This window comes from Lontra canadensis, unplaced genomic scaffold (assembly GCF_010015895.1).
Source record: "Lontra canadensis isolate GAN:19392208 unplaced genomic scaffold, GSC_riverotter_1.0 scaffold106, whole genome shotgun sequence".
Taxonomy (NCBI): domain Eukaryota; kingdom Metazoa; phylum Chordata; class Mammalia; order Carnivora; family Mustelidae; genus Lontra; species Lontra canadensis.
In genome coordinates, this window is record NW_022631100.1 from 2,015,327 (window position 1) to 2,042,856 (window position 27,530).

Sequence of the window (27,530 nt, forward strand, 5' to 3'; positions counted from 1 at the left end):
TGCCTGTGGCATTGCCATCAGCCTCATCTCTGGGTTTAAATCTGAGTCTTGGCCACTTTTTTCCCCACAATTTGCTAGTGGATTTATTTTTTTAAGATCTTAAGTCCAGCCAGTTAACAGATGGCATTAGTTTCAGGCATACAATATGGTCACTAAGCACTTCCAGACGCTGTCCTGTGCTTATCACAAGAGCGCTAGTTTCTGCCACTTACAGCTTGGGAACCTTGGAGAAGTTACTGAATTTGGTCTCTAGATTTCACCCCCTATATATAGGATCCCCCTCCATCAGAAGGTTCTGGTGGGTTTGCAGCAAGACCTTATGGAATGGCTCAACAGAACATCTAGAACACGGCGGACCCCTCAAGCAAGTGGTGCTCATCCTTCCCCTACCAGCGGCAGCAGCAGCCTGGGCTCCCCAACTCCAAACCTGGGAGCCTGTGGGCGAGGCTCGTCCCTGCGGGGCCAGTGACAAATTCAGCCCCACGCAAAGCTATCGTAAAGCCCCCGCCACATGGCTCTGCACACCCTTTATAGGAAATCTAAGGATTGAAAAACTGGGCAGAGTAAGGCGAAGCTCAAGGGACTCCTGATCTCCGGGTTGTGGGTTGAAGCCCCACATTGGGAACAGAGCTTACTTTATTTTATTTACTTATTTATTTATTTTTAAAGATTCTATTTATTTATTTGACACAGAGAAGGATCACAAGCAGGCAGAGAGGCAGGCAGAGAGAGAGGGGGAAGCAGGCTCCCCACCGAGCAGACAGCCCGATGCGGGGCTCGATCCCAGGACCCCGAGACCATGACCCGAGCCGAAGGCAGCAGCTCAACCCACTGAGCCAGCCAGGTGCCCCCAGAGCTTACTTTAAAAAAAAAAAAAAAAAAAAGGCAGGGTAATAAAAAATAAAACTTTTATTGAAGCAGCTAAACTTAACAGCGCTGAGTAACGCTTTTCCAACAGGACACCTAGGGAAGTAAGAGTTAAACAGAAGCATGGTCTAATTTCGTGCTTTTCTGATTAAGTGTAACAATTCTAAGTTGCCTGATTCTTTTGCATTTATAAGCCAGAGAGAAAAGCCCTTGTCACGTTCCGTACCTCTCTCCGCCCTCACCCGGCGTCAAGCGGACCCTGGCTCGATCTCCGGACGGAGGACCCCAGCTGAAGGTCTCCAGACCTTGCAGCCAGTGGGGCTCTGACTGGAGTCACAGCCTCTCTCTCCGGCAACAGGTGCGCAGGCCTGCCTCCGGCCGCCACCATCACCCACCCCGGGAGCATCTTCTGACGTGGACAAGACGGGAAACTAGCGCAGCCAGGTCTGAACAGATTTAAGGAGGTTTTACCATAAGGACCTGAAAACTGCGGACCTGCCCTCCCACTGCACGGTCCTCCTCTGGGCTCTGGTTCCAGGAAGGAGGGCAGAGGCCACCTCACTCCTTCTTGCCCCCAGGAGCCGGGCTTCTTGTGAGCAGCTTCCCCGGGCTGGAATGGGTCAGCGTGGACACTGTGGGGGATTCCAGCTTCACTCTGTCCAGGAGAGTCTTCTTGAGGGCAGCAGGGGAGACCTTCTCTTGGTCAGCCATGGACTGCAGCTCTCTGCCAACAAAGCCCCCCAGGGGTTGAAGGACAAGCCAGAGCTCCACATGGCTTCCCCGTGCATGTAACCCCCAAGTCTCGAGGAATGGACACCGCGCAAAATTAGAATCCCAAATCAAACGCGCCCCCCGAGCTATGTGTGAGTGACCACACATGTGTAGTTCCACATGCTATCGGTGATATCACAAGGACACACAGCATGGACGGAACAGTTGGCGGGTCTGGAGTCACACACTTGTGCAGCCGCGCCTCCACTATGTACCAGCGAGGCCTTTCTAGGCCATAATCTCCTCTTCTGTAAATGCAAGCTCCCCGCCCCCACGGGAACTGTGGTGAGTGTTAAACGTAGAAAGGCCTGCAAAACCCTCAGCGAGACAGAATCCAATAACCCCTGCTTATGGACAGAGTCCAACACTGCCGAGGGACAGAGACGGCAGGCTCCACGGGACGGGGCCCAGCCCGGGGGCACGGAGGGGGAGCGACTCACCGTGTGCGGATGCAGGAGGCCTCCACGGCATTGATGAGCAGGGAGCGGAAGCCACCACTCTCTAGGAAGTGCAGGGCATGGATGGTGGCCCCTCCAGGGGAGCAGACGTTGTCCTTGAGCTGACCTGGGTGCTGCTCCGAGTCCAGCAGCATCTTGGCGGCCCCCTGAGGGAAGCAGGAAGGATGAGAGAAAACAGCTTGGGCACCTTAGGACAGGCTTCTCCACAACCCCCTGCCCTTCCCCAGCCACTATCCAGCTCAGGGACCTTCCCCATCCCACACCCCAGTCTGGAACACGCAGGGTGAGTATACTGACCAGCAAGGCCTGCGCCCCCAGGCGCACCGCCAGGCGCCGAGGCAGGCCCATCTTCACCCCACCATCAGCCAAGGCGTCCAGAGCCATGAATGCCTGTGGAGACACTCACTGAGTCCTGGGGCAGCAGACACTCAGGGCCGCTCCCTGCAGTCTGCTCTCCCTGACAACCAGAACTAGCTCCAGAGGCTAGCCCCCTCCATCAGCTAGCTTTGCCCCAGCGTGGGCAGCACCCACAGCCCCAATCTGCCTGCCAGCCCATCCCACTGCCCTAGGTCCCCACAAGGTCTCACATAGGCAGGTCCACTGCCACTGAGCCCCGTGACGGCATCAATCAGGTCCTCTTCCACCTCCGTGCAGAAGCCCACGCTGCTCATGAGCTGCTCCAGGAGCTGCCCATCCTCCACCAGGGCGTGGGTGCCTGTGGCGTACACTGTGGCGCCCTCCCGCACCACCACCGGTGTGTTGGTCATGCAGCGAATCACCTTGGGGGCCGGCTGGAAGGCCATCAACTTCTGGGATGAGGAGAAGACCCAAGTGAGTCACCAGGGTTTGCCATCCACCCGCGCCCCCCAGCCCCCCAAACAAGCACCACCTCACAGGGGCACTAGGGCACCAGGGCACCAAGGTGAGATGGGCACCTTTTCCACAGAGCTGATGGTGACTCCAGCAGCACAGGACACCACGATGTGCCTGGCCTGGACGTCCGCCCCGATCTCGTCCAGGATGAAGGGGATAATGTGCGGCTTCACAGCGAGGAACAGGACATCACTGTGCCTCACGGTCTCCTTGTTGCTTCGGGTCAGGTTCACGCCCATCTTCTGTAGGAGGAGACTGCCCAGCTCACAGAGCCAGGCAGCCTTACTTGGCCCAGGCCACCCTCCAGCCCAGGAGCAGATGCACTCTGCCTGGGGCAGCCTTGAATTCCCTGCCCTGTCCCTCCAGGGTCTGCACCTACGCCCTCTATGCGCCACCGTGGCACGAAGTCTTCCCCAGTTGCTACTGGACAAGTGAGCTAGGTGCTGGGCAGGCACAAGCTTCCCCAAGGCAAGCGGGACGTGGCTGCCTCCCATACCTCCCATACCAGTCCTGGGCACCCGAGCACCGTCTGCCGGGTAAGTTCCCCCGGCTGTAAAAAGGTGAGATGGGAGCGCCCAGGAGAGTCGGCCCAGAGGGCAGGGACGCTCCTGGGCGGAGGTTGGCGCGGGCCGGCGACCGGCACGGTTCGGCTCACCTCGGGGCCCCCACCTTGCTCCCCACGCCCCTGCGCCGCCCTACCCTGAGCGAGGACACAGTGGGCAGGTCCATTTCCGGAGAGCTGGCTATGATCTTGTGTGCAGACAGGATGCCTGCGGAAGACAAGGCTCGTCAGCCCGGCACCGCAGCCCCCCGGCTCCCGCGCTGTCCTCGAGAGGGCAGGGCGGACCCATACCGAGGCCCCACGCGGGCTCGCGGCCCCCGCTGCTCCACGAGCCCAGTCCCGCCCACAAGACGCTCGGCAGTTTAGGCTCGCGTGGCAAAGGGCGTCCCCGGACCCTGCTGCGGCCCGCCCGCCCCCGCACGCCCACCTGCGGCCGTGAAGCCCCGCGCCAGGGCACAGGCCAGCTGGCCGGCGCCGATGAAGCCCACGCTCATTGCGGCGGGAACCTGTCCAGCAGCCGACGCAGGACACACAACGCCCGGCAGAGACAGATCCCAGCGAGCCGCACGCCCCGGAAGCCAGACCCAGGGAGCTGCCGGCAGCTTCCGGCCCGACTCCCGGGACCCCTCCCCACTGCCTGCCTGGCAGGTGGTGCCGCGGGGCCTCACGGGGCCCCGCCCCACCTCGCCGGGGCGACCAGTCCGCGGCAGGGAGCCCGGGCGGACCAATCCATGGGCGCGAGCTCTGGAGAGGAGGCACCAATCCTAGCGGGGAGGAAGCCTCTGCCGGGAACTCGGGCGGACCAATCCGCGGCAGATAACTCGGGAGCGGAGCACCAATCTTCGGACAGACCAAGCCTCCGCCGGGCGGACCAATCCTCGGCCGGGATCTCGAGCGGACCAATCCACAGCCGGGGACTCCGGCCGTGTGTCCGCCCCGCGCACACGGGATTGGCGCTGGGAACCACTTGCGGTTGCGAGGCAGCCCGGGTCTCCGCCCCGCGGGCCTGCGGGGGACCGGGTTCGGCCTCCCCAAGCCGGTGGGGCCCAGGGCGGGGATCCAGGCCGAAGACCGCTGGTGTTGTGTCTGGCCTGCCGGACGGGAGGCCTCCGTAGGTCGCGGGCTACGGGGTTGGATGGGGCCGGGGGCTCGGACAGTCTCGGAGCGGCTGGAGCTCCCGCTGCCCACCCCCTCCCGGTCTGCGGGGTGGGGGGCTCGGAAGCAGCCCCGTCTGTCCACCCGAACCTGCACTGCCCCTAAGAATCGGTCCTAACTAGGTTGGGGATCGGCCCCTTTCCTGCGCTCGGGAGCATCGGCCCCTTTCCTGCGCTCGGGAGCATCCGCCCCTTCCGCGTGAAGGAGCGCCTGTATGTGCCTTCCAATCACGTTCTCGCAGACGGCCGGGGGCCAAGAACCCGGCGAGGACACCCGAGACCCCCACCGGCAGTACGGACCGCCCTGAGCTTGCCATGGGAAGGCCGCCCGTGACTGACCCCAGGACCATGGTGGACCTGCCCTTTGCTGCCCACCCGCACTCCCACTGACCTCGGTCCCTTTGCACTGGCCTCATGACAAACCTGCATGTTTTCAGCACTTGGGAGACCGTCTGTGAGACGCCAGTAGGCTGTCTTCCCGCTCTTGGCTTCACTGAAATAAACCTTTCCCGTTTCATCTCCACTCCTTTCTCTGCCTTTGATTTGGTGAGTTGTGAGTGGCTGACCCTGGTCCTTCTGGGACCGGCGGAACCCAGTGCTCGAGCCCCTCCGCGCCCCAGCTGCAGGTAGGACCCAGCCAAGACCAAGAGGCCTATGACTCCATCCCCCGACCCTTAATGTTCACTATTAAGCAAAATAATATATTGATAACTTTTTCTGATTAGAAAAGGAGTTCATGCATATTGAGGAAAATGCGGGAAATACCAAAAAAGTCAAGGTCAAAATAGTCTCATAATCAAACTTGCTAGGGATAGTTTCTTGGAAACATTTTCAGTGGATATCCTTACATTATTATTGTCTGTGCATATGTACTTTTCCAACCTTGGAAATAAATTATATACATACAGTTTTGAAACTTCTACATGAGATATATAATAAGCATTTCCCAATGCCACTGAAAAGTTGTTTAAAACAAGATTTCTGTGACTACTTAGTATTCCATTCTAAGGCTGCCCCACATTAACCATTCTTCCAAAGATCAAAATTAGGTTTATTGATTCATTCCATAGATGTTTACTGACCCAGGTTCTAGGGGTCCAGCCATGAACAAAACAAAAGTCCCTGTCCTCACAAACACATCAGTTTTTCAAGTTATTCAGGGATGCCTAGGTGGCTCAGTTGATTAAGTATCTGCCTTCTGCTCAGGTCTTGACCCCAGGGTCCTGAAATCAAGCCTTGTGCCTGGCTTCCTGCTCAGCCAGAAGCCTGCTTCTCCCTCTGCCTATGCCTCTCTCTCTGTGTCTAATGAATAAATAAAATCTTCAAAAAAGTAAACTAATAAAAAAATCATTCATCTACTGTGGGAAAATCTTTGTCTAACACTCTGATTATGTTCTTGATATCACATGTTTAAAGGCTCCCTGTGGTGGCTGTGATGGCACCAGCATCTCAACAGTTCAAACTAGCTGAAGAAAAGGAGACTTTCCATACAGCCCTTGGGAAGGTACTGGGGAACATGCCATCTGGAAGGGGCACCCGCATGAGGTAGGGACTGGGACTGGGGCCCCAGCACTGCCCGCATCCTTCCTCTCTTCTCTGGTCTTTACTTGCTTCCATTTGGCCCTCCTTTCTGGTAGAAGAATCTTCAGCAGGCAGCGGGGAGGGTGGGAACTTCTGAATGCTGTCGGCCCCTCTGAGGGATGCTGGGCTCCCCATAGGCCCCTCTGAGGGATGCTGGGCTCCCCATAGTCCATTTGGGAGGCTGCAGGGCCCCCTTGCTTCCTGCCCCTCCCCAGAAGGGCCCCAACCTGGCATGACACATGCTGTCCATGTCCAGCACTGGTGTCCTTGGGGCCCACTCTATCCATTTTACTCCATATGAACAGGCAAAGAGAAGACCGGAAGGAAAGAGGGGAAGCTCACCAAGTTTCCTGGACTGCCCACCTTCCCCTCTCTCCTTCTCCCTCCTCCTCCAGCTCTGTCAGCTGCTGCTGCCCTACCCCCAACTCCCTCCCTACTGTCCTGTTCCTCCCACTCCTGCTTTCCAAAAGTGGATAATGCTGTCTTTTCTGCCTCCCCTTTTCCAGGTAACCTCCACTCCTCCCTCCCCACCCAAGGCCAGACCTCCTTCCTGGTCTAATTAGCCGGCTCAAGGGTTGTAACAATGCTGGTGATCCAGGGAATGAGGGAGGATCCTGAACCACTTCCAGCTTCCAGGGAATCCTACACCAAGTCCTCTTGACTCCAGTCCATCCTGACTTAGGGACCTCTCCAGGGAGGCACATTTTGCATGCATTTTTCTTTTTCTTTTCTTTTTTTTTTTAATTACACTAGTAACCCATGTTAATTGTAGAAACATTTTTTAATTTGATTAAATGAAAAAATGAATATTGCTTTTAATCCCAGCACCTAAAGAGATCCAATGTGATTCTTTGGAACGGAACTACACTCCCTTGTCCTATAAGCCAGGCACATCTTACACCTGATTTTTTTTTTTAAGATTTTATTTATTTATTTGATATATATAGAGAGAGATCACAAGTAGGCAGAGAGGCAGTCAGAGAGAGAGGGGGAAGCAGGCTCCCCACTGAGCAGAGAGCAGAGAGCCTGAGATCATGAACTGAGCCGAAGGCCAAAGGCAGACACTTACTTAACCAACTGAGCTCCCCAGATGCCCTTAAACCTGATTTAAAAAAATTTTTTTAATAAATTTTATTTTTTATTTATTTTATTTTTTAAATTTATTTGACAGAGAGAGAGACAGTGCGAGAGGGAACAAAAGCAAGGAGAGTGGGAGAGGGAGAAGCAGGCTTCCTGCCGAGCAGGGAGCCGGATGTGGGGCTTGATCCCAGGAATCTGGGGTCACGACCTGAGCTCAAGGCAGACAACCATTGAGCCACCCAGGCGCCCCTAAGCCTGATTTTTTTTTAAAGATTTTATTTATTTATTTGACAGACAGATCACAAGTAGGCAGAGAGGCAGACAGAGAGAGAGAAGGGAGGAAGCAGGCTCCCTGCTGAGCAGAGAGCCCGATGATGTGGGGCTGCATCCCAGGACCCTGGAATCATGACCCGGGCCGAAGGCAGAGGCTTTAACCCACTGAGCCACCCAGGAGCCCCCCTAAACCTGATTTTTAAAAGAAGTACGGTGTTCATGTTGTATGTGAAAACATTGTAATTACACCTCGCTTCTAGCAGGTTTGACAGACCAGCTTCATTTCTGCTGTTGCCATAGAAAGGCACTGCGAATTTTGCATCACATGCCGCAGGTGAGAAGTCTGGGTGGGTCCGGCTGGTTTCTCTGCTCTGGGTCCCACAGGCCACATCAAGATGGCAGCCGATCCGGGTCCCACCCTAGAGGCTCTGGGGGAGAATCGGCGCCATGACGCAGTCAGGCTGCTGGCAGAATTTGGCTCTGTGTGGTGTAGCCTGAGGTCCCCTTTCCTTGGTCGTTCTCAGCTTCTGGAAGGCCCTCACATTCCCGCGCTCACAGTCCCCTCCATCTGCAAAGCAGCAATGGCAGGTCCCTCCCTTTTCGTGGTTCAACTCTTTCTGGCCTCCTTCGCTGCCTCTTGTTGGTTCTCCTCCTCCTGGGAGCTCCCCGGTGTGATCTGAAGCAGGTACCCATCACGGTGGACAGGGAGGGACGGAGGAAAGAGGTAGCTCCAGATGGGTTGAACAAGCACAGGGAACTATATAGGAGGCTTGTCTTGGGCGCCTGCTAGATGGTGGATCTCTGCCCACCTGCTCCTCACGGTTCTCAGATCGGCCTTAACAGGGTTCCGTCCCTGATGGTCCCAGCCCCACATCCCTGTCTCAAGGCTGTCCTGGGGGCAGCTTCTGGGCAAGGGCAACCAGAATCCACATTCCAAGGACAGGGGAGGGACTGAAGAGCTTCCCTCACCTGTGTCCAGCTCACGGGTCAGCCAGCACTGACATCTTCACATTAGCCTTCCCTAAAACCTCATCTCTGTGCCTCCAGCAGAAAACGTTTTCTGCTTTGAGAGAATCCTGTGATGAGACTAGATGTACCTGGTCACTCCAGGATCATCTCCTTGTCTTGAGGTCGGTAACCTTAATCACAACTGCAAAATCCCCTTTGAAATATACAATGACTGTCACAGGCTCAGAGGATAGGGAGGCATGGGTGTGTTGGGGAGAACACCTTGCCTACCACACCGTCTCCCTGTGCAGAGGAACTCATCCTTCCATTCGGAAATGAGGCCGATCTCCTGGATTTTTTAGATCACAGGAGACGCTGGGAGCAGGCCCACTCTTGCCCCTGATTGAATGGACCGGCTAGGAGCCCCCAGACCTTTTAGAGCCACAGATAGGTCACTGAGTAGCTGGTGCAACCCTTTAGAAGGTATGGATACCCTTCTTATAAAGAAAACAGTGGTCTGCCCTGGTATTCACAGCATCCCACCTGGAAGGGCTTAATTCAGACGTCTTATGGGGGTGATCTAGGCCTTTCTGTCTGCGCCAAGTCCTCTCCACTGCCTCCAACTGTACACTTGCCACGTTCTCAGATCCCACCTGTCAAGAGATGGGCTCCATTTTCCCTTCCACTAGTCCATTGTTATTAATTAGCTTTGTAGGTAAAAACAGAGCCCAAGAACTTCAACAGCCAAACATAGGGAAACCCAGGTGCCTGGAAAGGTTACGTAAGGATGCTGCCAGCTGTGGCAGCTTCCAGGTGACCTGGTCACTAACGCCCATGTCCTCAGCAGAGCACACTTATGGGGAGGGGGGCGGGCCTGCAGTGGGAAGGAGTGTTATAACCCATGCCTTGGCATAGGGATTCAACAGTTTTGCATTGTCCCTGCCTCGATTTCTTCATCTGGAAAATGGGAATCATAATACCTACCTCAAGGAATTCATTGCAAGAATTAAGTGACATAAGCTCTATAAAATTGCCTGGCACAGCACCCTGGCTTACAGTGAGGGCTCAGTAAGGCTTAGCTTGCTTGCCACACCATCGTCACCCCAGGTCCTGTCCCCATAACCACTGCCTGGCTGGGGGGGGGGCGGGATTTTTTCCAAAGAGATGGCATGTGTGAGTGATTGTTTACAATACTGGTTTTGGAGTGGGGGGGGTGGAGAATCTAAGTGTTATAAATGAAAGCTTAATCTAAACCTAGTTATTGCAGTGTTTGGGGGTCTCGGTCACCCCCTCTCTTCACGTCATTATGAGATCTTGTCCCCATCATTGCTCCCTTCTCTCTCAAGTAAAGGGTACCAGAAACTAAATGCAGAAACACAAAGCAAACTGTCACTTTATTTTGGAGGATTATCTACACTCAACTCTTTTGGCTACATTTTTAAAAAGTAAATATACATGGGTTCTGGTGGGGAAAATTCTAAAACCATGGGGGAAATAATGCAACTATGTACAGGAAATGCTGGGGGGTGGAGGCGGGGGAGAGGTTAGGGCTCTCTGACCCCCAGAGCAATGACTCAGAGCTGATTCCCACCTTCTCCCTTTTAAGAGGAAAGGGTGACCCCATTGGCTTGAGGTCACAATTGTGACCCTGTTCCATCCAGAAACCAGGTGTCCTGACTCCCTGCCCACTGCCCCAGGTGGAAGCCCTTGGTCCTCCCTCCTGGCAATCTCTCAGGGGAGTTTGTTCACAAGAATCCTGAATGGGTCGGCGTTTTGGGGAAAGGGTGTTCTTTTTTAGACCTCCTCCCTACCTAGGGAAACTGGGGGATTTCTTTTTTTTCTTTTTTTTTTTTTTTTTTAGATTTTTATTTATTTATTTGACAGACAGAGATCACCAGCAGGCAGAGAGGCAGGCAGAGAGAGAGGGGGAAGCAGACTTCCCACAGAGCAGGGAGCCCGATGCAGGGCTCGATCCCAGGAACCTGAGATCATGACCCGAGCCGAAGGCAGAGGCTCAACCCCCTGAGCCACCCAGGCGCCCCGAACTGGGGGATTTCTTAAAGTTTTGTTGTAATTCCCATCATGTAGTAGAGTAAATCAGTCTGTTTCCCCAGCTCACATCATAGGGCACGTGTACAACAGTCAGCTGAGAATTTGCCACAGAAACTCCCAGCAGGCAGTCTGTCTGAGCTGGCTGCATCCTATAACAAGGAGGCTGGGATTTCCTTCTAGAACTCAGCAGTCAGAGCTGCATTAGTGACTCATGTAAGTGCTTAGGGTGGGTGATGGTGCAGAAGAGGACAAGAAATGGAAGAACCTGCAGGAAAGGTAGAACAGGGTGCTGAGTGGGGCCAGGGGTCACCTGCTAAGGAGGAAATAACACCTATGTCAAGACCTGTTTCTGTGCACCTGTCCAGCCCGACGCCTGGGTGGCTCTGCCCCCAACCTAAGGCTCCAGCTTCCGGGGCACGGGCGCCCCGTCCCAGGAGCAGCTGCACTTCTGCACCCTCATGTTGGGCAGGCTGACCACCTGGGGCCTGGTCCTGCCTCCTTCCTTGACGCTCACGATCATGGGCAGCGAGGTCGTCTCAGAGGCGATGCACTGCCGCGGGCCCAGAAATGGCCACTCGAAGGGCAGGGGTCGCGGGGGCTGCTGGCAGGCGCCCACGCACTCGTAGGCCAGGAAGCCCGGGGGCTCCAGGACCCAGTTCTCAGCCCACTTCATCCCCTGCAGGTCAATGTACATCTCCTGGCGGCAGCAGCGGGTGGTCTCCGTCACGGGCGCCTCGGGGTCACAGTCGCCCTGAGCTCTGCGAAGGGGGCGGGAGTAAGGAGAGGCAGAGGTCAGCGGGGGGCGGGTAGGGGGCGGGGCGGGGGTGGGGCATCTGGGAGGGAGCTTTACCATCCGGCGCTGCTCCTTACGTTCAAAAGGCTGACTATTTGTGGCAAGGACCGGTCACTACCAACAGCCAAACAGTACATCACAAGTGCCACTTGTCCTGAGACTGAAGGACAATCTCCTGCGGGCACTCACTCCCATGGGCACCCTGAAATGTCCCACTTGGACTGAGCTGGCGTTCCCCCTGTGCCCTGTGATCGGGGTCCCCCGTGGGGCCCGGGCTCCTACCCGTAGGCCCCCAGGTCCAGCGTGTGCAGCTCCAGCTGGGGATCGCCCTGCCGCGCGCCCTCGGGCCCCTGGGAGGCGAAGCGCACCAGCTTGTGGGCGCCCGAGGCCAGCGGGCCCAGGTGCTCCCTGTGCACCGTCACCTGCAGGAGCAGAGGCTGGCGAGGCCGTCTCAGCTGCTGCCAGAAGGTCACCGCCTCTGTCACGTCGAAGGCCTTCCAGCCGCTCTCGTGGAGGGACACCAGCCTGCGACAGGGCAGCACGGAGACGGGAGCCTGAGCTGGGCGCTGGGGGTTTCCCCCAGGGAGCATCCCCTCGCATCCCCTGCGCTGGAGCCCCTCCGCCCCAGGACTCCCGCCCCCTCTCCCCCGAGCTAGGACTTCCCTTCCCTTCCCTCCCTCCACTCCCCTCCCTTACATGCCCCGCCCACGCTGCGACCTCCACACCTCCTCCTCTCCCCGTTAGCAACACCCACCTGGAGTCCACCAGCGAGGTGCGGTTGGAGCTGTCTTCGCGGACCTGCAGCCACTCGACGGTGACGCGGGCGCGGGCGCTGTGCGGGGACAGTCGCTCGTGCCTGCGCAGCGCGGCCCTGGGCACCGGCTCCTGGAAAAGGCGCAGCACCGCCCGCACCAGCTCGCTGTTGGGGGGCAGCCGCCGCTCCATGCTGAACACCAGCAGGTGCGTGGAGGCCTCGGACGCCAACCACCTGCCCGCCACCTCTGGAGACAGGAACAGGGTCAGGAGGCCTCTCCAGCACCAGGTGGCTGCGAGGGGATCAGGATTTGGGGCCAGCCAATAGCATTTCTCTGGAAGTCCCCAGGAATTTGCAGGATCGATGTGGGGGCTGGGGTTTGGCCTCAGGTGCACAGGCATGCAGTTTTCTGTTTTGTTTGTTTTGAAAAATATTTTATTTTATTGAGAGAGGGAGTGCACGTGGGTCCCTCAAGGGGAGGTGCAGGGGGAGGGGCACAGGGAGAAAAAGGATCTCAAGTAGGCTCCCCGCCAGTGTTGAGCCCAGGAGGGCTCTATCTCAGGACCTGGAGATGATGACAACAGCCAAAATTAGGAGCTATATTCAACCGACTGAGCCATCTGAGTGCCCCTAAGATTTTATTTTTAAGAAATCTCTATGCCCAGTGTGGGGCTCAAACTCACAATCCTGACTTCAAGAGTCACATGCAGCCTTAGCTGGGCAAAGGGTGCACAGCAAAACTGGGAGGGTAGTCACCTCTGCCGAGTCTCCAGGCACCCACCCTCCCAGCTGGAAAGCAGCAGGTGTGGGTCCGCCCTGGGCACTGAGGAGGGGAGCCCCAGCCCCACGGAGCTGAGAGGGTGCCATGCCATTCACCTCTCCACAGGTTGACCTTGAAAATGATGGAATCAGCCCTTTCCTCTCATCTCACAAGCTGCCCCCCACTCTGGGAGGGAATCAGAACCGGTTCTCTCTCTCACACACACACACACACATCCGTTTCCAGGGAAGCCAACAATCTCAGAGACGTGGGGAGACTCGTCTAGGGCAGGACGACAAATAGCAGAGGGGAGCCCCGAACCCCAGGTGCTTCCTCTCTTGCCTCGGCCTTGGCAGTGGGGCAGCTCCCCCTGGGCCTGAGCGGCGGGGGCGCTCGGGGCAGACAGAGACCCCCTTCCCCCGAGACGCAGCTGTCCTCGCACCCAGGGGTCCCTGTCGCGGCGTCCCCAGAACAGGCTCCTCCCATCTTCGCCCCGCCCGCCCCCAGCCGGGACCGGGGCGCGGCGGCAGGGGGTCCTCACCTCGGAACCTCTGGCTGAACCTCTTCCCTCGAGAGCGGACCCCGTGGCTGCGCTGCAACAGGGCCACGTACTGGGCCATTACGTGCGCGGGGGTGACCAGCTCCTCCAGGTCGCCTGCGTCCAGGACGGGCGCCTCTCGGAGCTGCAGCTGCCGCAGCAGGGTGCTGAGGATGTGGTCCCCGCTCAGGGCGGCCCCGGGGCCCGGTAGGGGAAGGGCCCACAGCGCCCAGCACAGCCACAGCGACCTCATGGGGCGGCGCTCGGGGAGGAGGAGTGGCGGCGGAGCAGACAGACCTGTCCCGGGAGGAGGCTTGAGGAGGGACCGGGCTGGCTGGGCTCAGGGTCAGACTGGCTTTATAGGCAGCCTGGGGCTGAGCCCGGAGGGAGGGAGGCCACACCCCTCGGACCCCCTGGTTGCTGAGCAGCCAGACAGGTCCAGGAGCCTGGAGGAGGGGGCCGTGGAGAACGCGCAGGGAGGCCTGTCTGGATGCCACACCAGCCTGGGGCCTCTGGCCATGGCTGTCTGGGCAGCTCAGGAGTGACTTTAGTGAATCTTAAATTTCCCTGGCGCTACCCTGGTCCCAGCCTATGAAAAAGTGGGCCTATTCTGTATCAACGAGAATCCTATCAGGCATCTGTTGAAATCCCTTTCCTGGAGGCCAGTCTGGATCTCTGTGTGTTGGTCAGGAAGGAAGGAGAGGACTCTCCATTCCTGCCTGCTCTGGGCCAGGCCCCATCCAGCAAGTGCCCACAGAAGCCCCCAACCCATCTTCCCCTACTCTCCATCCCTGTGGGACCCCTTCTGCTCCTCTCCACAGGCACTCCTAAGACCGAGTCCTGTCTGTGACGAAGGAAGCCACTGCCGTCAGGCCTGGCTCTCTGGGGGTCCCAGGAAGGGCAACTATGCAAGTGTCTTCGCAGTCCCACAGCCGAGGCCCGTCAGCTGTGCCAGTTGCTCTGGGAGCACTCCATGGCCTGAGTCTGGCCGCGGGCTCACACTGGCACTCAGGGGGACCAGGTCAAGGGACCAGGACCTGGAAAGTGAGGCCATAGTTGCCCAGAGCCCTGTCTTGTCCAAAGCCTTAGGTACTGAGCACCTGGGCTTGGGAGCCTTCCAGGGCCTCTGAAACACAGGGTTTAGACTGGCTGGGGGCACATATGGGACCTGTGCACCTTGCTGGCTGTCGGACCTTCTAGCAAGTTCCTCAAGGCCCTCGTGACTCAGTTTCCCCAGCTGAAGGAGTTGCGGTCATAATCGGGTCTCCTTCGCAGGGCTAGTCTGGAGAGCAAACGCACTAGCACACGGAGAACATGCATCCCAGAGCCCAGTATACAGTAAGTGCACAATAAGGGTTGCCCCCCGTTATTACCAGTGGCTGTTCTAAAAATGGCCACGACTAGAACAATCATTCCTTGAGTGCTCCCCATGTCCCAGGCCCTGAGCAGGTGTTTGCAACAGGAGAGGAGTCAGGTGTCCTCAAGCACCTTTCAGAGGCAAAGTCAGAACACCGCTCAGGGAAGGTGCAGCGCAGAGAACCCACCGGAGAGCTCACTGCAGCTCTCCTGCAGCCTGAACCCCCCGGCACCCCGAAGCCCCATGGGCCACCTGCTCTCTCTGGGCGGCACAGCCTCTGCCGCCTGCTCTGTCTGGGCCGCACAGCCTCTGCTGGGAGCCAAGGTGTGGCTTTTCTCTGCAAGTGATTAGCAGGGACTTCCTTGCTGCAAACATTTGGGCCTTAAGTCAAGCCAAAAGGTGCAGAAGTGTCGCATTCGCAGGCAACCCAGGACCCGTGGCCCTTAGTCCCTGGCAGCCTGGGGCTGAGCCATCCTGAGCTGCTGTTCCATAAATATGCAGCGGTCCGCCACCCTTGCCACTTGCAGAGAGGAAGCCCGGTGGCTTATCATGGGCCAACGGTGCCAAGGAAGTAACACCCGGGCTGCCCCTCGCAGGCCAGGGACCCCTCCCGGGGCCCCCAACATCTAGGCCTCAGGAGCCCCTGGGCCTAGAAGTTCACAATGAGGCCGTGTGGCCCCCCGTGTTGGTTGCAACAGGGACTGGCTGTCCCAGGGCTGGGGGAGGTCAGGCCCCAGTGCTGCTGCTCCCAGGCCGAGTGGGCATGGGGACACGAGGCTCTTCCCCCGCCTAGGAGACACCTCTGGGCTGAGAACCCCTGGGAATCCTCAGTGGCCTGAGCCCGTTTTGCACCTGGGATTGCCAACCAGTTATACTGAAACTTCATTTTTCCAAGAAGAAAGTAAATGGGAAAGACAGTCCTCTGCTGGGTTCTCTTCCTCCCCAAGGCCTGTCCCTCGGCCCGGGGGTGGGTCTCCAAGCACAGAGATGGGTCTACAGCTTTGGTCTCAGTGGGGACTAGAACTACCAGTCAACACCCAGCATTTCTGACTGAGGAATGGGATTCTGGAACCCGGTGCTCAGGGGGCCCCCCAAAATGCTTCTAGATCCTGGGGTCCTCCCCCAGGAGAGCCTGGCAGCATTTGGCATCCCAGAGGGTTTGCCCAGCCAAGAGGCCCCCTGCTCCTGCTCGAAGCTACTCTATTGACTCAGAAAGCTGAGGGCCGCAGCGCCTGCCCCACCCCCACCCCACCCATTTCTAAAGCCAAGAAAATTGAGGCTCAGAGAGGCGACTCCTTGCCCCAGCTCCCAGTTTCCAACGGCTGCCAGCAGAAAGCCAGGCCTGGATTCCTAGGCCAGGATTCCTTCCACACCCCGAAGCTCTTTCCGGGACACGGTCCTGGCCGACCTCTGAAGTGGGCAGGGTGAACCCCCACCCCCCAACCCCAGACGAGCTGGGGACCACAGAGGAGAAGCAGACAGACAGAGGACAAATCCCCTGACTCCCTGGACACAGGCTTTTAGTCCTGAATGTGGATTCCAGGCCGACTGAAGTTTTGCTGGGGAAATAAAATAATTGGGCAATTAGCTAGTGGCCAGAAGAAAAACACGAATGTGGATTGAGACGCTTTGTACCAGGGGCTCATTAGCTAGTGGGAGGGAGGGCAGGCCCGCAGGGATGTGGTTGGTGGGGGGGGTCTGGTCTTGAGTCTGTGGGCTCAGGGTGGGCTACAAAAGCGGGATAACAGCAAAATCACCTCTTCTGACCCGTAGGAGGGAAGCCTACTTCTAAAGCTGTCTAAATCTGCCCTCTTCCCCTCAGGCTTTGTAAGGCGGAAGATACCCATACCCTTTACCAACCTGTATTGCTGGGAATTTTAGAGTTTTGCAAAGAATTTTTTTCTTTAAACTAGGGCATGTTAAAATGAGGTTTGGTTTGGTTCGAATTACAGGGTAATTAACACACAGTGTTCTAGTAGCTTCGGGTAAAGACTTTTCTCTCTCAGAGATACGTTGGCATGCCGGGAGCACTAATGGTCTGAATGCCGTACAAGAAGGCAAGTACCTTTGAACCCCACTGATCTGAACTGCACAGGTCCAATTACACACAGATTTTTTTTTTCCAATAGATATAGTCCTGGGCTATAATTTCCCTTCCTTACAATCTTTTTTTTTTTTAAAGATTTATTTATTTATTAAGATTCTGGCTGTGTATTTTCTCTTCCTTATGATCTTTTTTTTTTTTAAGATTTATTTATTTAAAGAGAGATAGCACAAGTGGGGGGGCAGGCAGAGAGGGAGAAGCTGACTCACCACTGAGCTCAGAGCCCTACACGGGGCTCGATCCCATGAACTAGAGACCATGACCTGAGCAGAAATCAAGAGTCAGATGCTCCACGGACAGAGCCACCCAGGCGCCCCTTCCTTATGCTGTTCTTAATGCCATTTTCTTTTTTCTAGCTTACTTCGTTGTAGGAATACAACATACAACATGTAGAACATGAAAACTATGTGTTAATCAACGGGTTAGGTGATCGGTGGGGCTTCTTCTGGTCAAGTAGTGAGGTTTGGGGGGAGTTGAAAGTCCTATGCAGATTTTCGATGGCACCCCAACCCCCACGTTGTTCAAGGGTTGGCTGTACACTGAGCTCACGTGCGTATGCGTTAAGACCCAGGACAGTTGAACCAGAGTCTCCTCTGACCTAGAGGGCCCGGAGAGAGCCCAGCCTTCCAGCTCACTGGGTCCTCTCGGTGCAGGATTCCTGGATTCCTTGGATCGTGCAATGGCCCGGTTCTGTCGCTCTGCACAACATGGCTGTGTTGGACATGCAAGCTGGCTGGGCTTTGAGAGTCGGCTCTCCCTCTGCATGGGCATGGGGCTCCATACAGCTCTCCCACGATTCCGGCCTTCTCCCAGGCCAGGTTTGTTCTGTGGGACTATCCCTGGATGCGAGGGCTTCTGCCTGGAACCACCCAGGAACCCATCTAATGCCGGGCCTCCCGCCTGGGCCTCACTGGGCACATAGTCCAGAATCTGACCCAAGCAGGGGAAGGCTGGCTGGGGCGGCAAGAGCAGGCCTGGGAGGGACAAACGCCTGTCTTGCCATGAAGGTGATGATGATCTGGCATGTTCCAGATGATTCCTCAGCTTCCTGATTGCCTCAGGGAGGAAAGAAAGGGCCCAGAAAAAAAAAAAAAGAAAGAAAGAAAGAGAGAGAAAAAAAGAAAAAAGAAAGGAAAATTCAGAAGAAAAAAAAAAAGAAAAAGTAAAAGAATTTTTTCCTGAGGTCTTTTCTGGGCTCTCCCCGAACATCTGAGAGTAAGAATAGATGAACGGAAAGGTTTTTTTTTTCTCTCTCTAAAAGCTCCAAACATAATCACGATATGCAGGTGAGGTTTCATATTTAACATCTGAAGTTAGCATCACGTAGGTCAATATTTCCCTCTAAACTCCTGTTACTTCAGGGCGCCTGCGTGGCTTGGTCTGTTGAGCAGCTGGCTCTCTGTTTCAGCTTAGGTCATGATCTTGGGCTCAAGGCATGAGCCCCACGTCAGGCTCCACGCTCAGCGTGGGGCCTGCTGGATATCCTCTCTCTTTCTCTCTCTGCACCTCCCTTCCTCAAAGAATAAATCTAAAAAGTAAATAAAAATAAACTTCTGGTTCTTCCCCCCCACCAGCCTTTCCTGCAGAACACTCTTTGGTGTCTTTTTTGGTGAATATTTTTCACTTTCGGGAACCCCAAAAGAGGAGCAGAGTCTGGTGTGAACGAACCCTGACCCTCTGCCTGGGTGACCCCTAACATGTCACTTCTGTGTCACAGACATGGCTCCCCCTCCTCAGCCCCCCACCCCGGAGGCTCTCCCGAGGCCCCACCGGGCTTCCCCAGCCCACATCCCTCCCCCCACCAGCTGCCCTGTGAGCCACACACTGGCCTCGCACACAACATGGGCTCGCTCTTTCCTCTTCTTTACCTTTGCAACATTCTCATCTGGCAAGTCTAGCATAAATTTCCTTCCTCCGTGAAAATCCTCCCCTGATGAACTCATCACCCCCAACTCTCCCCACCCAGTGCATCCCTCTGTTCTCTGGATGCCCTTGATCCCTAGTGGGAACAGCAGGATGCCCCTCCAGTCTTGGCATGGAGGAGACAGGTGCCCATCAGAGTAGCAAGCCCAACACGGGATAGACACTCTCTTGTTGGGACTCACAAAGAGCCGGTGCTCCAACAGTATACGCTGGGTGTGGGGGAGCGGAGGAAGGGAAGCGAGAATGCATGGTTGGATGAGTTCTTTTTTGCTAAGGAAAAAAAAAAAAACAAAAAAATAAAAAAACAAAGGGGGGAAATTAAAGACTCAAGATCTTAGTCCAGAATAGGTTACTTGTAACTAGGAACATACACACCTTCGAGGTTGAAAACATACTCTTGGTGGACAGACAGACAGGGACAAGTGTGTCCTATGCTGCCCCCTGCCCCCAGCTGTCTTGTGAGTACATTTCCAGGACCTCAACCTGCACAAGCCCAGGTGTGCAATCACACCGGGATGGGGGGCATGTTCTCCTGTTCTCACCCGCGCACGCCTGACCTCCCTCTCTACCCTAGTTCTCCTGCCCCCAGGTCATCGCCTTGGCCTTTCTGTGGGGTCACTTTGTTTTAGATGGGAAGTCTTCTCCACGTGGACCCATCACCGTTTCCAGTTTCCAGGCCATAGGTCCTGAGTCCCTCAGCATGGATCCAGCCCCACTCCCCAGTCCAGGGAGGAGCCCTGGGAGATGGTGGTGTTGGGGCTCTAATCTCCAGAGCAGGGCTGATAAGGGGGCAGGAAGGATTTGCACCTTCTGAAGGGCGACTAGAAAGGTGGGCTGAGTAAACACAATACATAATAATGAGCAGGCGGTCACTAGGGGATCCGAGGATTAGCCCTGTCCCGCTGGGGCAGCCCCTTTCCCCAGCGGTTTATCAAGTTTATCAAGAGCTCAGCAGCTATCTGGGAAAGGAAACAAGCTTTTGCTGTCCCTTGGGGTGCGAAGCTCCTGGCCAGCCCGCTGGGGCTTCCTGCGCGTTCATTAGGGGGTGTGACCCTCTGGCCGCCACCACGCAGCCCCCACACCTCCTGCAGACACTTCTGGCTTCCTATGCCATGCGGCGCTGGCGCTCGGCTTTCCTCAGAGCATCTGGCCGCCGCCTCTTGGTCTGGGTCCTCTGAGAGGCTCCTGGTGGGAGCTGGCATGTTTCCTAAAGAGGGTTGTGTGTGGGGCACCTGCGTGGCTCAGTTGGTTAAGCGACTGTCTTCGGCTCGGGTCATGATCCTGGAGTCCCGGGATCGAGTCCCACATCGGGCTCCCTGCTCGGCAGGGAGTCTGCTTCTCCCGCTGACCTCTCTCCTCTCATGCTCTCTCTTTCTCTCTCAAATAAATAAATAAAATCTTTAAAAAAAAAAAAAAAGAGGGTTGTGTGTGTGCACATGTGTGCACATGTGACATCTGCTCCATGTGTTTTCAAGGATGTGTCTGGGGTACAGAACCCCACAGGGAAGAGGAGTCTGTAGCCACAAGCGCCCATCTCCCTGCTGGGTCCTTCCCCAGATGAACCCCACTTCGGACGCACACTGCGCGTGGGGGTCTCCTTCCTTTGACTTAGACAAGATCATTGATGCCCTGCCATGACCCGAGAGGACTTGACTCCATTCCCTCACTCTGCCTTCCGTCCTCCTCTCCAGTTTTTAGTAAGCACGGGGTAATTTAGTTCTGCCACTTTTGCAAATGAACATAGAACACTCAGACCTCTGGGTCTTGCCCCTGGAGCTGTCCACGGGGTCTTACTGTGTCACCAGGTATGCCCAGGGGCAGGGACGCTGGAGATGTCTGGGCTGGGGAGCCAGGGCCCGAAGCCACCCCAGGGGAGACAGCACGGGGCGGGTGGGGTCTGCCAAAATTTCTCCAGGGACGGGGTTGGCTCTGAGACTTCTCCAGGTAGACCCCCAGCGGCCTTTGCACGCCAGCTTCTGGCCTTGGGGTGGCGGCCGAAGCACTGTCAAAGGGCAGAGCCCCTTCATGAGGAGGGGAAGTCAGTCAATCCAGGAACCCCAAATGGTGTCCCCTGTCTTCAGAAGGAGCAAGATGGGGTGCAGACAGGGGCCCTGTGGCTCCCTGCCCACACCCCAAGGCTTAGCACCTGTGGTGTCTGTCTATTCAGGCCTCCTTGCTGACACATCTCTCTTTCCACCCTCAACACAGTGTAGGCATTCAGAAGGGAAACTGAGGCCACAGTGCAGAGACTAAATCCAATCCGAGATCATGCAGCCTGACCATGAGGGACCCCACTGGGATTTGAACCCAGGGCCCCGGCCTGACCAGGCTGCACCTTCATCTCATGGGTAAGCAAGCTCCTAATCCCAGCAGCGGACCCCTCCTGGGTGGCCAGTGAACCCCATCCAGAGTCCCTGAGCACCCATCAATCAGCAGATGCAAAGGGGACAGGGCTGGGGACACAAAGACAGGCCCCTCCCTGAGGGAGCTCACCCCGGACCCAGGCAATGACTGGGGCCGGCCCAGCCGATGCCTCTGGTAATGTGGATTCTTATGAGTTTCCTGAGAGCAGCCCATGTCAGATCTTCCTTCTCTTGGGGTGGGGGACCATCTGTGCTGACTGCCATCCCCTTGAGCCTCTGGGATGGGCATAGGCCCTGCCACACTGACTCCAGGCTCTAAGCCCCTCGAGACACGGAGGCCGTTGGTGCCACACCCTTGACTACAAAGCCAGGGGCCTCCCTGCCATCCCAAAGGACACCGGCCAGGCTGCCTGCGGGCCCCAGTTCACGTGACCAGGCTTGGCAACAGCTCAAAGCTCAGGACACCCAAAGAAATAAGAAAGAAAGTGATGAGTCAGGAACTGTACGCCTGAGACCCAGGCCAGAGGGTCTGGCTTCTTCCCAGAGCAGAGATACCCCCCGCCCCACCCTGAGGCCCCTGCGCCTGCGGCTAGGCAGTGACACACGCTAGTCATGCCCACGCATCCTGTGGCCTTGGGCTTGTCCCTGAGCCATCTTCCTCATCTATGGAGCAAGGAGAAGGACCGGGCCTTCTTTGTAGGGTTGTTAAATCAGTTAGTACTTATAAAGCGCATAGGAGGGGCGCCTGCGGGGCTCAGTCTGTTAAGCGTCAGCCTTTGGCTCAGGTCACAATCTCATGATCTCAGGGTCCTGGGATCGAGCCCCGTATCGGGCTCCCTGCTCAGGGGGGGAGTCTACTTCTCCTTTTCCTCCCTCTGCTTGTTCTCACTGCTCTCTCTCTCAAATTAATTAATTAATTTAAAAAAATTTTTAAGGGGTGCCTGGGTGGCTCAGTGGGTTAAAGCCTCTGCCTTCAGCTCAGGTCATGATCCCAGGGTCCTGGGATCAAGGCCCTCATCGGGCTCTCTGCTCAGCAGGGAGCCTGCTTCCTCCTATCTCTCTGCCTGCTTCTCTGCCTGCTTATGATCTCTGTCTGTCAAATAAATAAATAAAATCTAAAAAAAAAAAAAATTTTTTTTAAAGGCACTTAGAAAGAACAGGAAAGCCCTGTGTAAGTGCTTTAAAAAAAGGAAAAGAAAGGATCCTGGAGACTGTTGGACGCTGGGACCCTCAGCCAGGACCCATGTGTGGAGCATAGCCCTGGTCAGCGGGAAGGAAGCATCCCACAGGCACCTCGTTAGTGAAGACCCCTTGTGACAAGTCAGTAATATAGATCAAAGACCTTAAAAATATTAATGTTTGTATTCATATTCCTAGCCTTGACAACCACCTGTGGTGGGCGGGGAGTAAGGTGGAGCCGTCGAATCACCTAGAATGAATGTGACATCGTGTGCCAACTAGACTCCAATAAAAAAAAAAAAAAAAGAACAAAGAACTTAAAAAGACTTAAAAAATATTCCCAGCCTTGAACACTTTTGTGATTCTGTCCCAGGAAGACACTTTGAGATTCAGATAAAAGTTGTCTACCAAGATTCTATACAGCATTTCTATAATTACAAAAAAAATTGAGAAAGTACAAATGCTCAACAAGGGAAAGACCAAAGGATGGTGTACACACAAAACAAATTATTAGTCACTAAAAATCATGTTTAAAAGAATTTTAAATGGGGTGTCCAGCCAGCTTAGTTGGTGGAGTGTGTGACTCTCGGTCTTGGGGTTGTGAGTTTGACCCCCATGTTGGGTGCAGAGATTATTTTAAAATAAAATCTTTTTTTTTTTAATTTTAAATGGCATGAGGAGCGCTCACACTATGCATCATCGGTTTAAAAAGAAATGCACAGAATTGTTTATAATGTATGATTCCAGTCAATCTACCCAGAAGAAGAAAAAAGGAAACTTACTGCTAGGTTAACAGTGATTATTCCTGGGTCAAAGAAACCTGGGTGAATTCTAATGTCATCTTTATACCTTTCTGTATTTCCCAAAATTCCTGAAGGCTTTTTTAAAAATTTTATTTATTTATTTGACAGAGCACAATGAGACAGGGAACACACGCAGGAGGAGTGGGAGAGGGAGAAGCAGTCTTCCTACTGAGCAGGGAGCCTGATGCAGGACTTGATCCCAGGACCCGGGACCATGAACTGCACCAAAGGCAGACACTTAATGACTGAGCTACCCAGGTGTCCCCAGCAATTGCACTATGAGGAACTTATTCATCCTTCTTTTTATGCCCTGACAACTTGTATCCAGGTACACACCAAATCTTAGTAGACAATCTACCTCCGAGTTTGACAGATTATGCTTTCAGTGCAGTGGAATTACTCGTCCCTCTCATGCACGTTTACTATACTAAGCGTTCTGATAGCTATGTGATTTACTGTTAGGGCCACACCAAAGGTGTTTCCAGTTTTTACTACTGGAAGCACTATTATAAACATCTCTGTGCATGTGCTTCTTTTCTCTTTTGACCTACTTTCTTAGAGGGGTGGGAATTGAAGATGGTACTAGCATTTTCGTTACTCTGTTGGCTTAATTGCATTCCAGTAGCATGTTCACATTTTCTGAGTCTCCAGCAATGAAATGAGTGCACGTGTTTCCCAGAATCCTCAACACAGAATCTTCAAAGCTAGCTTTCTTGGGAGCCAGGAGCCATAAAATGACTTCTCGGTGTTGTTTTAAGCTGTCCTTCCTTATGATTTTGATTATCTTTCATATGTATTGTTTCATTCCCTCCAGACTGTCGTGTGGGAAAGGGATAATTGTAGACATCAATTGGAGAAAATATAAAGAGGAAATACCCCCACTGATAACTACGGTGGCAACTTGTCTTCAAAGTCTTTAGTGCAAGTAAGACAGTGTGATATTGGTAGCGATAGATAAATACACCAATAGAACAAGAGAGTCAGAAACAGACCCCATGGGGGTGCAAACACTCGATTTACAACAAAGGTAGAAGAGCATTGCAATAGAGAAATAACAGCCTTTTCAACAAATAATGCTGACTCAGTTAAGTATCCACATGCAAAAAAATGAAATTGGACCCCCTACCTCACATCATACACACAAATCAGTTTCCGATGGAGTATGGACCTAAATGTATAAAGCAAACCTATCAAAGTTTTCAGGAGAGAACAAGTATCCATGTCTCACCAAACATAGGATAGGGCAAGATTTCTTAGACATGTAAGACACTATCCTAAAACTAGCTCAAAGTTTTTAGTTTCTCTGTCTCCTACAGCTGCACAAAATCATAATGAAGTAGGGAGATGAGAACTATGATAGAACGGTCACTAAAAAAACTAGATTGATGGGGCGCCTGGGTGGCTTGGTCGTTGGGCAGCTGCCTTCGGCTCAGGTCATGATCCCAGCATCCTGGGATTGAGGCCCACATTGGGCTCCCTGCTTAAAATTAAACAACAACAACAACAACAACAACAACAAATCAGATTGCTCAATTCAACTACATTAAACTCAGGGATGTTTACCTATCAGAGATATTTTAATTAAACAGAAAACTAAAAGAGTTGACCATGAAGGAAGAAATTTGATAAATTAGCCTATATTAAATTTGAGACGTTTGCCCAAAAGCCACCGTTATGAGTAAAAATTCAAGCCAGATAGCAGAAGTTACAATTCACGTATTTGGCAAAGGACTCAGAGTCCGAATATAGAAAGACTTAGCAAGAGTCACACAGAACAGAAACCCAACAGCAGAGCAGCCGCAGAGCAGCAGCCGAGAGGGTGTCCAAGTGGCCAACAAACAGGAAACAAGGCTCACCGTCACCAAGCGACCGGGAACGCAGGTTGACACAGAGCGCAGTCCCGCTAGGTCTGTTAGGAGGGACAAAAAGTACCCCAGGTAGGCATTTCTCCCTCCATCTCCTCAAGCTGCACATACATACAACCTCAGACCCGTGCAGTCGTGCGGCCGGCAGGCAAGTGTCGTGTGTCTGTCAAAACTACGTGCTAGAATGTTCACAGCCGCGATCCTGGGAACCGTCCAAACACCCATCCGTCATCCATTGCGTGACGGACAGAATTCTGCCGAGCAACAAATGTGAGCTAGTGACAACTGCCCAGAAAGGTAGGCTGAATCCACATCCAAACTCGCATGGTCCATTGTGGAAGCCCGGGTCGTGCTTCCCCGTGGGAGGCGCTGCCCAGAGGCGTGCAGAAAGGGGCTATAGATCGACGCTGGCCCTGTTCTGAGGCTCGGTCCAGGGACCGGTCCCCCTACTTGCGTGTAGAAACTTCATGTTGTACCTTATAACGTGGTCACTGTTCTCGGTATCTGTCACACTCAATAACATGTTTACTGTAAGTCACCGAGGAGAGCAGGGAGGTGTTTCACTTTCCTTGCTCTGTGAACCAGGGGCCCCCCTTTCGGGTCCTTTCATCTTTCCCTAAGTATTTTTACATTTTTCTATAGAAATGTGTAATTTGAAAATAAATTCCTTTTTTTGTGTTTATTGGATCCATTCTCCCCCAGAACAAACTTCTGGATGCAGGTGGATGGAACTTTGGCCCTTTCTCTGGGGGAGATTCTTCAAATAATGTTATTATGTTGCCGTTGGTTTCTTGTTTCCTGGGGTGAGGTGAGCGGTGAAAAGATTCAGTATGTTTCTTTCTGAAGCTCTATCTTCTCGCAGCAGCGTTTTTAGCATTTTTAGTTTCTCTGTCTCCTACAGCTGCACAAAATCGGAACAAGGAGGGGAGATGAGGCCACTGCAGGGTCACCTCCTTGGGGCTGAACGAGGAGAGCAAGCCGGGACTCTGACCAGCTGGGGCAGCCCCTCCCCAGGCCACCCGCTGCCTGCCTGTACCAGCTTCGCTATAAATGAGCTTGTAGGGCAGGTGACAACAAGTCACAGCAGGCCGGTTCCCCCAGATCGCCTGCGGCTCCCACTGCAGCCAGGCGCCTATCAGCGCATCCCCCGCGAGCCCCGCAGCCATGACCCAGACACAGCCCGGGCCCTTGCCTGGGCCATTCCAGGGGAGGAGACAGACGATAAACAAGGCGGCAGAGAAGCCAGATAACGGGAAGGAAGTAAACAGGGTCATGAAAGAGAGAGTGACTGGGAAGGCCTCCCCCAAGGGGCATGTCTGAGGTCTGGGGAGACGAGGAATAGCATGAGGGGGTGGGGAGGGCAGGTCCAGGCCAGGGAGCCACCCCGTGGGGCCCAGGAAGGACACTGAGTGTGTGTGTGTGTGTGTGTGTGTGTGTGTGTGTGTGTGTGTGTTAGAGGTCAGGAAGCGGCCTGCAGGGCTGCAGACCGGGGTGAGGGTGAGGGCCAGGGGCCGGAGAGGGTCCAGGGCCATAGGAAGGCTGGTGACTCAGAGGCCTGGGAAGCCACTGGGAGGGCTAAGCAGGAAAAGGGACACAATCAGATTCGCATTTTAAAAGGTAATTCTAATGCATTAACAGAATGGCTTATACACGCACAATGGAATATTCTTCAGCCTTAAAAAAGAAAGGCTGTCCCCCTGCGACCCCATGGAGGAACCTTGAGGACTTCATACTCTAGGAAATGAGCCAGTCACTGAAGGACAAACACCGTGCGACTCCACTGATAGGAGGTCCCTCAGGGCCTTGGATCCAGAGGTAGAAAGTAGAACCGTGGTGTCAGGGATGGTGTCAGTGGCCAGCACAGAGGGCGTCCTCATTTCATGAGGACAGAGTTTCAAATTGGGAGGGTGAGAGAGTTCTGGAGGGGGACGGGAGTGATGGTTGAACCACCGGGTGAACATACTTGACACCCAAGAACTGTACATTTTCAAATGGTCAAAAGAGTCAATGTTACATTGTACATATTTTACAATAAGAGAAAACTAATTTTTAAAATTTATTTTTTTAGAGAAGAGGGGGAGGAGAAGGAAGGAGAGAATTTTCAGTAGGCTCACGTCCAGCATGGAGCCCAACTGGAGTCTTGAACTCACAACCCTGAGATCAAGACCTGAGCTGAGATCAAGAGTCGGACACTTACCCCACCGAGCCACCCAGGTGCCCCAAGAAAACTAATTTTAAAAGATAATTCCATCTGCTGAGTGGAGGATGGACAGCAGTAACTGGCCCAAGAGAGTAGGCAGAGGGCCCTTCCGAGTCCAAGGTGCTCAGCGGCCTGTCCGAGCAGGCAGCATCGGTGGGGTGGGTGGCAGGTGGGTTTGCCCACCAGGTCACTGAGGGCCCAGCCAAGGGTGCGTTAGGAGGATGCAGAGGGCAAGGTCGATATGTTTCTGACCTACTGACCAGTAACAATGA

The 27,530-nt window shown here is 54.5% G+C and overlaps 2 protein-coding genes across 3 annotated transcripts; both read right to left on the reverse strand.

The window, feature by feature from the left end:
* Positions 1–886: 886 nt before the first annotated feature.
* PYCR2 (pyrroline-5-carboxylate reductase 2) lies at positions 887–4,166 on the reverse strand. 2 transcript variants are annotated; one of them, XM_032838721.1, is made up of 7 exons: positions 3,959–4,166; positions 3,639–3,739; positions 3,032–3,211; positions 2,684–2,905; positions 2,394–2,486; positions 2,079–2,242; positions 887–1,591 (listed from the first exon to the last, which is right to left on the reverse strand). In XM_032838721.1, exons 1-7 carry the CDS (start codon positions 4,023–4,025, stop codon positions 1,426–1,428), a joined length of 993 nt encoding a protein of 330 aa, XP_032694612.1. In that variant the 5' UTR covers positions 4,026–4,166; the 3' UTR covers positions 887–1,425. The 2 variants fall into 2 exon arrangements, with proteins under 2 accessions (XP_032694612.1, XP_032694613.1); XM_032838722.1 differs by having other exon boundaries at positions 3,669–3,739; positions 3,959–4,076.
* A 6,547-nt stretch (positions 4,167–10,713) lies between these two features.
* On the reverse strand, positions 10,714–13,717 carry LOC116855752 (left-right determination factor 1-like). Its single transcript, XM_032838740.1, has 4 exons — positions 13,468–13,717; positions 12,167–12,413; positions 11,695–11,937; positions 10,714–11,377 (listed from the first exon to the last, which is right to left on the reverse strand). Exons 1-4 carry the CDS (start codon positions 13,715–13,717, stop codon positions 11,014–11,016), a joined length of 1,104 nt encoding a protein of 367 aa, XP_032694631.1. The 3' UTR covers positions 10,714–11,013.
* Positions 13,718–27,530: the final 13,813 nt, after the last annotated feature.